The sequence below is a fragment of the Pocillopora damicornis genome, chromosome 4 (assembly GCF_964200805.1).
Source record: "Pocillopora damicornis chromosome 4, jaPocDami1.2, whole genome shotgun sequence".
Classification (NCBI taxonomy): domain Eukaryota; kingdom Metazoa; phylum Cnidaria; class Anthozoa; order Scleractinia; family Pocilloporidae; genus Pocillopora; species Pocillopora damicornis.
Window position 1 is genome coordinate 21,538,416 of NC_142673.1, and position 10,092 is coordinate 21,548,507.

At 39.0% G+C, this 10,092-nt stretch overlaps 1 protein-coding gene across 1 annotated transcript; it reads right to left on the minus strand.

The window, feature by feature from the left end:
- Nucleotides 1–7,606: 7,606 nt before the first annotated feature.
- On the minus strand, nt 7,607–9,837 carry LOC113671693 (perlucin-like protein). Its single transcript, XM_027187945.2, has 3 exons — nt 9,766–9,837; nt 9,349–9,474; nt 7,607–8,158 (listed from the first exon to the last, which is right to left on the minus strand). Exons 2-3 carry the CDS (start codon nt 9,410–9,412, stop codon nt 7,731–7,733), a joined length of 492 nt encoding a protein of 163 aa, XP_027043746.2. The 5' UTR covers nt 9,413–9,474; nt 9,766–9,837; the 3' UTR covers nt 7,607–7,730.
- Nucleotides 9,838–10,092: the final 255 nt, after the last annotated feature.

A 10,092-nucleotide genomic window follows, 5' to 3' on the forward strand; every position in this document is an offset into this window, starting at 1 on the left:
TTTCATGAAGGCCCTATTTCGCATTTTAGAGCTGCAAAATAGAGTAGAAAGGAACACTTACTTCGTTTTCGCTCATGACTTTGTATTAGCGTTAAGATATTTTCATTTTTTTCCGTTGCTAACCTATATGACAGATTCCACAAAATACATTTGACGCTTCCTTTTCACGGATGGCCGATCACAACTACAACGTAATGACATCTTCACTAAATCTGTCAAAAGGAGGATTTTAAAACACCGGAAATCTTCTGGATTTCTGATGAAATAAATTTAACGCAGTTACGTTCAGAGTTTAAGCGATATATTGTTATTTCTAATATGGTAATTGATAAAAAAAATTGTACATTACCTCGATTGGACGGAGATTAAGTTTGAATATAATGTAGCAGGCGATATTACTTTTGTCGACAAGGATAATCCGTGACTTGTCTCACCTATTATATTTTCTCTATCTGCGTTGTGCCATGATCATCATTGAAAATATTCTATGATAATATTTTTTACAATATTTAGAGGAGGATTTTCAATTCTAAACGCAAGAGCGTACTTAGGGAAAGATCTATAAGAAACAGTTTCTCATGAATACATTTTAAAAATTCTTTTAGCTGACTTCTACATAGATAAAAAATTACTACACATATGTATTTCACTTCGACGATTATCTCAATAAACAATTAATGGGAAGTTCTGAGAATCAGTTTTTAATACTACATGTTAAATTAATGGTTATTTTTCTCTTCCTGCTTAAGGGCTCTTTCGCAGTTTGGACAACGCCAGTTTGCACTTGAATCTTCCAAAATAATTGTTGAAATGCATTTCCTGTGAAAAAACTCCTTTCAGCTACAACATTTCACACAACGAGAAGGAGACTTCGAGTCTGACTCTTCCCTCGGCATTCTACACCTGCACATTACCGAGACCTCTTGAACAAAAAGTGGCCTCCTGTCTCGACACTCGGGTACTTTAGAGAAGGGAAAGGGGTCGAATGATCCACTCTCCAGGCTCTTTAAAAGATGTTGTCTTATCAGCTTCCTGTCAAATGTCAGATTAGAAGGATTGAGGCCATGTAGTAGCGAAACCAGAAAAGCAATAGCATAAACTCCACAGTCATCGGAATTGTTCTGGTGTTGCACATTTGGTACAATGACCTTAAAACTGGTTCCTTCCTCGTACATAATTGATGCAATCTGTTTCTGCACGAGGGCTGCAATTCTTCCCGAAAACAGGCTGTCGTACAGATAAACTACAGAAGGAGTGTAGCATCCTACAGTAGATACCAACACCCAATGATGGCTGCCAGTATTCAGGATTTGTGAAAATTGGCCTTTTTGAACAGAAAAATTAAAAATAGGCCCCAAAGTTGTATTTTCCAATCCTCTTGCGTGAGGGAACTGTTCCCTCAGAACAGACTGAGCTGCACCTACAATATGGTCGGTGAGCCAGTCTCCAGTTGAAATGGTGCTAATGTCCTGTTCCGAGAGATGGAATTTACCGGCCTTTGAGGCGCTTCTGTGAGAGGTCTTTACAAATTCTACTTCATCATCTTTTTTATTTTGCTGGGCCAGGTTTGTGTTCGTTGTCGCGTTTACTGTAAGGATGATGCATGTGTTTGCAGTGCTGGTTGTGCTCGAGGTTGTGTTAATGGAGGAGATGGTGCCTGCGTTTGCGGTGCTGGTGATGCATGTGATCGTGTTTGGTGTGTAAGGGGTGCTTGCCTTTACAGTTTGATTGGCGTTTGAATTTGAACCATTAGAGTTATTCACGTTCACACTGCGGTTTATGTTTACTTGAGCCTCGGCGCTTGAGTTGGCATTCTTGATGTGTGCGAGTTTCGGATGTTTGGCAGGCTGGCGTTCTATATCGTTTAAGCTGACGTTATACCCCCTTTTCATGTTGTTTGCTCTTTCCCCTACACGTCCAGTGAAAGGATTTTTCTTCTGAGATACTGGCAGCCTTTTATAGTCTACTTTCTTTTTTTTCATCCTGCGCGAATTCTTTTTCATAGTAGACTTCAGGAGAGACCTGACCTTTCAGACAACTTTCTCTCAAACAATGAACTCACTTCTTGACAAGTTAATTTACGTGCCATCATAGAATTGGAAATTTTGTTCAGAAAGCGAAATTATCGATTGGAATACGGCCGAACGCTGAATACGAATTGAGTGAGCAAACAGATACTTTGATATCTCGCACGATAACAAATTTCCCGCCTTTGCTAGTTTGGACCATTCAATTGTCTGGGAGTTAATCGACCGTATCATTTATCTTTCCTCTCCATTTCCGGTGTTTTAAAATCCTCCTTTTGACAGATTTCGTGGAGGTGTTACTATGTTGTAGTTGTAATCGGCCATCCGTGAAAAGGAGGCATCGCAAAAATTTTGTGGAGTCTGTAATAAAGGTAAGCAACGAAAAAAAAAGCAATATCTTACGCCTAATACGAAGTCATGAGCGAAAACGAAGCACGTGTTCGTTTCTACTGTTTTGCGGGTCTAATATGCTAAATAGGGCCTTCATCACGAAGACAACATCGGGCGAGCTCGGATTTCGTAATCGGAAATCTACCCGAGATGACCTCCTTCTGACGGATGTCGGAGTGTGCTTTCCCATTGTCAGCTGGCAGCGTTCGCAAGCAAAATAATGAATTGCCTAAATACTGGTTGTTAGTTGCGTTAATTTCAGCTCTGCGGAAACTCTGAATTGACAAGTCTAAATGTTGTTGTTTTTTTTTGTCGTTGTTTTTTTAAGTTCCATTAGGATAAATTAAATTATAACCCGCCTCTATGTAACTTGTGGGCAAGTGCATATTTTTTGTACCAGATCATCTTTCTATGAAAAGTATCATTTAAATAAAAATCATAGCTAAAGACACAAAGTCTGTTTTAGAGCTTGAACTGATTATATTTATGTAACCTGAGCTCTCGCTTCATCGGCTAAAAATTTCTCGCATTTTCCTCGGCGTTAAGATAACGGCGGGATCAGTTGTAATTTCGTTCGTCACAGTACATACGAGCATTTTTTCAATTTTGTGAAGCCACAAAGTTTGTCGGATGTAAGATATTTTTACCGACCATGATTAAGCCACAAAAGACAAGGCAATTAAAATTTTGCATATATAGACCTAGAATGAAAAAAAAAATGTTAATATCATGATTTCCGTTTCCCTCAATCCCTAATTGTAAGGGCTTCCTAAATTTAACTCATACACAGATTTATCGGACCTTCTGGGATCTATATTTGTTGCAAGGTCACTACAAAATCTCAATATTGCCCACCATCAGCCGTGGTCCTATCCACGAGAAAGTGGAAGACATTCACACTATTATTAGATATACTTGTGACACTCGGGCGACTTGTAAAATAGAAAACTGAGTAAAAATGGATGAAATGAAGACGACATGTGCTTGTACGCTATTTTCAGAGTTCCGTTTTGATATTGACACGTTATATTTTTAACATTTTTTAGAAACGAAAATATACACATGGCAAACACATTTTTTGATTCAATTTTCAGATTACGAATATTAGATTGGCTGACCTGCAAATATATATAGCAAGTCTGAGGCGGGTCAGTGATGGATACTGAGATAACTATAAACTATCTAAGCTGACTGCCTCAACTAAATTGATTCAGAGTTGGGAAAACTCACAATCGAACATCGAAATTTATTATCAATAGCGTAAATCATAACAGTTCAGAAATTTATGAGTTACAATCAGAGGGTAATTTCCTTATTGAGCTTTGCTCGCGGCTCGAAAAGCGGCTTCAAACAGCGCCGAAGAAAACTGTAAAAACCGTTTAAGAGGACAAACTGCTGCGCGCAACCCTCTTACTCACGGAGTTGTGAAAAACCCAGCTAGTCAGGGCAAGGAAAATATACTGACGCGTTAAAAACCGACTTCAACGCGCGAAGGCGAGATCTAGACTACTTACAATCATCGCGAAGGACCCAAAGAAGATACAATTTTATTGCCACGATGACTTATCATGAGTACACTTATTTTCCCTCAAACGAAAAACTCTAGTTTGAGGTTTCTCATCTCATTACCAATGTTTGTGTAGTACATTTTCTTTATTACAACCGAGGCAACTTCAGAGCCACGTTGTTTACAGCACTCTGTCTTTGTTGCACTTTATTTAATTTTCACTGGTTTCAATTGATTAAAGTTCATATCCGTTCGCTGAAACGACCAAACTATTTTTTCCAGCAATGACTGATCTCCAGATCGTCGGGTTTTATGTCTTATCCCACTATCAACAAGTTCTTATTATTAAAAGACAGCCCGATCGCTGTTTCCGCATCGTGTTATTAGTTTTGATAAGGGCGCCAGTCACTTCAGCATTATGTTCAATGTCAGTTCATCGTGCACGGGTCAAAAATCAAACTGAATCCTTCCTGGAAGAGATAACGAAAGGCCGACTCTTTGAGCCACTTCTCCCCGAGTGACATGCCAATCTTCTCTTCACCTCCACCACTTAGTACTCAAAAATTAAAAACCGAAATTCATCAAGCGGGTTCGATTACAAATCTCTCCATGATTCGATCTCGTAAACCCTGCCCTTTTCCTAATTCCATTCTCTTTAGTATTTCTCTCACCGGCATAAGAAATTAAATAGTGAAACGGACCTTGAAGAGCGTTTTAACCCACTCTATTACGACGTTTTTATGACAAAACTCAGGGTTATTTAACAAACAAATGGGAGATCCGAGAGTTTTAAAGACATTTTATTAAAAATTCCACCATTCTTGAAAACACAGAACCTAAATGCCAGATACCTATCATCCCTTCGAGAATTCTCGTTGTTTCTCTACTCTATTTTTTAATCCCAAACCATAGGTATCGATCAGTAATTTACTTAATGCGTGACCGATAAGCGGTGAAATTCCTTTAAACACATCGCTGAGTCTTTGAGCTTCTTCCTTTTTGAAGACACAGATATATATTGCAGAACACAGCGATTGAGTAAAAATAATTATTTAATGAAAACGGCGGGCATCAAATCTTTTCTTGTTCAAGGCGGAAATTTGTTGTTTACGTTCAGTAAAATCACCTGTAATCCTTCCGCGTGTCAAAAACATGTTTAACTTATACATATGTAAAAACTGAAGAGCATACCGCTGTTTGTTTGACAACCCAAGAGTTTTGTAGACAAACCAGCTCCCATTCGAATCACTGTCTGGTTTCTGGTGTAAAATTGTTGATCTCGGCGGAAATCTGGCCTTCACTTCCCTTTCTCAAGAGAGAAATGATCGTTTTTAGCTGCTTGAAAACGTACGAAAACAACCCCTTGAATCATTAACACCGTGTTGAGTTTACCTGGTGGTTTCATAATAATATGGCTTTCTTCACCAAAGGAAGCATTTTGTCTTATTTCGCGCTTTAATTTTCCAAAATAAAAACATTCATTCGGGTTATGCGACAACGACCGCAGCCAATGATAAAGCGATGTTTGCATATTCGCCCTGAAAACCATATTAAGATGTATTTTCTTGTCATCACACAGTTTCACTTCCTGTGTGCGAACACTCTAAATGTGCGGCAAATTGCTCAATTCTTTCTTCATTCTCTTTACGAAAGGCAAGTATTTTCCCACGGTAATCCCACAGGCGAACTACGTTCTAACTGAAATAGCAGTCGGCAATTAAAAGCCATCTTGGAGAAGATTTCTGTCTCTCAAGATTTCCCTAGAAAAATCAATATGAAAAAACAAATATTGTGCAGGAACCCAAAGCCAAATTTGTTGTAAAAGGGAAACGCAATAGAGCTCAACCTGAAGGTTGATGAAGAAAAAGAAAAATAGACCAGTATGTACGTCACTTTTGGGAGAACGTTACTCAGTTGAATTTTTGCATATCACCCATCTCTTCAACCAAAAATTTTCAGTCCCTTTGTCCACTTCTGTGTTGTGCACCAGCTTGTCCTTCCTCCCCTTCCCTCCTAAAAAGAAATAAGAGAAAAGGGAAAACTCTATTTCTATTTTGGGATTAAATTTCATTATAACATAGCGCACGTGCTTGCCCTATATAAGTGCTACTGAGCTCTTATGAACAAAATCTTTATTGCTGGTTTTCAGTGTCACGCCATTCAAAATAGATCAAAATAAAAAATAAAAACCGTTCAATCGATTTAGTCTAGAATCTGGAAATAGAAAGAAGCTAGATATGTAAAGACTCTCGCCAAGATTCAGGTCACAGCGATTTTTCTTACGGAAGATATGAGGAGAAACGTTTTTCCCAAATTTATAGAGATTTGTATGGAGCCGCCATGCTGGTGCCCACCTAGATGGGCACCAACATGGCGGCCGGAAACCAGCAGAAACATCTGTCACTGAGTTTTGCTACAAAAGCGTGAATTTATCTCTCTAAGAACTCATAAACGTAACAACAATACTTTATTCTAATACAAGAACTGTTCAGATAGCTGAATTTCCCTAAATAAGTCACCTTTTAAACCAACATAACAGCTCTCTCGCTCGTCATGTAAAGGCCAAGTCACGCAAAAGCTTAGAAATTCAAGAGTAGTCTATCACTAAACCAAGAACCCATTTGGAGTGAAAATTTGTCTGAATATTAGTTTTTAGCTGCTCTAATACATCATGAAAGTAAAATCTCAGGAGGATCAATAATTCTGAAGTCTGAAATTTAGTGACGTCACGTGAAAACCAGCAATTTACGCACGCCCGTGCGTAAATAAGATGACGTAAGCTTTTTTAACCTGGCTTCAGAGTTTTCGTCCTGTTAAGCTGCAGTGCAGTTTTCCTTCTCTTTGAATTATAGAAGAAACCAACAAAGAACTGCCCAATTTTTCTATCGGCATTGACCTTTTAGGTCCTTATCCAACAAGCAACAAAAATAAAGCCCAAAAAACTCGCAAGTTGCACGTTTCGCAAATTTGTCGAAAGACCAGCTGCAGCAAATTTTGGCCGAAAGACATTGACCGGGAACAAAAAAAGTCACCAATTGGTCATTAAAAACATTTAAAGGTAAAATTTCCGTTTTTGTTGTTGTTTTTAAATTTGTTCAACCTGGGGAATAAAGTACACAGTTGCTAATTGGGAATTTACCAAAACCAAAACAATCAAGGCGGCAAAAAATCTAAATGCGACAAACATTTTTCTACTCCATCACAATAAAAGGCTTCTTCGCGCAGATTCTTGTTGTCGCTCTGTTATAAAATAGTTTGCTCATGCTTTTAGCTGTGCGTATATCGAGTTATGGATGCACTTGGGAAGTTTGGAGAGCACTCAAAAAGCTAGAGCTGCTCTCGGCCGCGCCTCGAGCTACTCTTACGCATTCTTCGTGCTCTCCAAACTTTCCGCGTCCATCCATAACTCGATATACGCACGCTAAGCATGAACAAATTCTTAATTCTAGGTGGTACCATTACTTTCTGTGAGTCAAATTTTATGACTAACATTTACGTAAGTCACACAAAATTTCTCTTTCCATGAATCAGACATTTTTTTCAATTGATCTTTTCAGGCAATCGTCTGACCTCGCAGAATGATAAGAGCCAAATATCGACTTGACTATTTCGTAGTAATTGAATTATTCGTTTGACCAAATTGGCATTGACAGCGTAAGACACAGTAATAGGACAAGTTAAATGACTTAAACTGACGCTTTATTGTAAAACAGGCATTTCTTTACACCTTACAATTTATGCTATGATTTAATTTAAAAATAGTCCCATCACCAAGTGTGGTTTTTCGGTATTCCAGCGTTAGCAGTTCAAGGGAGCCTTTTACACACCAGGCCACAGGGCGCGTGAGATTTCACTGCACAAACCCTGTCATTCCAGGAACCGTTTGGTCTAAGTGACGCTGAGGATTGCCTAGTCCACATGTTGCCGCATGGTTCGTGGGAATTTCCATTCGGTTCCTTTGGAGCCCATGCTTTGTAGACTGGAACAGAGTAATCACTCCAGTAGAAGCCGTTAGCGGTCCACATCAGGCCGATCCACACTTGTTTCCTTGATGGTGCAGACTTCCTCGCGAGGGCCAGAACGAACTCGTTTTCCCGCGCATTGGTAATCTTCACCAGGTCTCCTCCCATACTTTTACAGTGAATTTGGGCCTGGTGCCAAGTCCTGGATACGCTACTTGCATGGTAGCAAAAGCTTTCGAACTGCTTCCATCCCTGAGGACAACCCGAGGACCCTGTGAAAAAAAATTAAACTAGTTTTGAGCAATTTTAATGGTAATTGCGCTTCTGATGTGGATGATAATACTGCTTGACCCTTTCTGACAGAGGCATATGCACTTAACTTTTAATTTCGAGTTTTTCAATGAGAACTCGGAAGAAAACTCGAAGGGCCGGTTATTCAAACAAAGTTTAGCTGTTGTTTAACAAAACCGCGCTATAAGCCATTTTCAATTTATAGCCAAACCTTTTATCTGAACGTTTATTTTTGTGAAGAGTGTCAAAAGGGCCGCAAGCCAATAGTGGAAAAACATTTATTTGATTAAATCAACCCTCCTGTAGAGCATCCCTGAGGTCCACTACTTTCATAAAACCGCGGTTTGGGTTAGACCTCGAGTAAATAACCAGCCCCAAAGGTTCAAGACAGACATTTTCATCGTTACGCGCAATACCGACCACGTTTCATCGCTACTTGTGTTAACGAATAACTCGTAACAGCTTGTGACGTCAGCAGATTTCTTTCTTAGGTTAAATCTTAGACACTTTTGGTCGGTCGAAAGAAAAAAGGGTTACCGGTAATATTGAGTCTTCTCTGTGCTTATCAATCTTTATACTATACCGTAAAAAATACAGCGAGTCAGAATACAGAAAGTCAGTCGCATATTTTGACGGTATAATCAGTACACCCACTCCTCGGCATTGTGCACTGCGATCTTATCGTATGCGTCGAAATTCCGCAAGCATTGCCGTTTCCAAGTTATTTCGCTAGAAGTGCTGTTGGAACCATGTAAGAGCCAAATGCTCCTCTCAGAATTAGTTTTTAGGTCGAAAACTTGAAGTCGTGGTCCATTAAAAGGCGAATAAAAAAAGAACAAGGCTAATATCCGGCCATCTTGACCAACAAGCTTGGTCAATATAGGATTTATTGTATAGCAAAAATATTTCGCTTCGATAACAATCAAGAATTACTTGTTTATGTTTGTGCTCTGGTTCTTGTCGCTTAATAAACTTGTGTAAACCGCCGCCTTTTTGTGACTCTACAGCCGATATTTTACAAAAATTTTGAACTTTGTATGTCTGCTCTACGCAATTGTTTCACTTGCGCGGGATCAAAGCGGGCAATCCTGAATGAGTAAGAAGGGTCCCATATTGCCAACAGGTGCTGCCAGCTATAAAATACCATTGGATAAATAGTTAATCTTCATACCTGATACACATCCTAAAGCAAACAGTACAACGATACAAAGCGGAAGAATCGCGTGAATCTTCATCTCGGTTCCTTTCAGTGGCGGTAATGGTGAAAAGTCTAATTCCTGAAGAAGCCGATGTTACCCTGGATGACACAAACGGTATGAGTTGCGAAAAGGAGTTCAGAGAAATATATAGGACACGTCAAATATGGGACCACGTCTAATACAATCCATAACTCGATATACGCGCGTTAAGCATGAACAAATTCTTAATTCTAGGTGGTACCATTACTTTCTGTGAGTCAAATTTTATGACTACCATTTACGTAAGTCACACAAAATTTCTCTTTCCATGAATCAGACATTTTTTTCAATTGAAAATTGGGGACGTAAAAGGCGACAGCTGATAGTCAAGATAAAGAAAACATAGATACCTCTCGTGGCTATATTGTACTCCAAACACAGTTGGCTTTCTTTTCTGACTCTCGAAATAAACTCGTCAAAATATTTGTGCTGTATAATAAAACCTTTTTTGATGGACAGATATTAGCCTCGTTCCTTTTTTTTCATTGTAATGAACGTCGACCTCGACTCGGTCCATAACAACTCAAAAAACAGAACTCAGGTAATATCTAGCCATTTCGACTACAAGAATTTTTATTCGCGTCATCCACCAGTCGTAAAGAAAGAACATATATAGAAGCTGATGCCAAAAATGATGCTTTCAATAATATTTTAATCGAAATTTGTCCGGGAATACG

What these genes read in the sequence shown, in the direction of transcription:
- LOC113671693 (XM_027187945.2), bottom strand. Translation starts at nt 9,412, where the DNA reads ATGAAGATTCACGCGATTCTTCCGCTTTGTATCGTTGTACTGTTTGCT. An exon ending in TGCTTTAGGATGTGTATCAG is followed by an intron (nt 8,159 to 9,348) that starts GTATGAAGATTA and finishes TTTTTTTCACAG; the next exon opens with GGTCCTCGGGTTGTCCTCAG.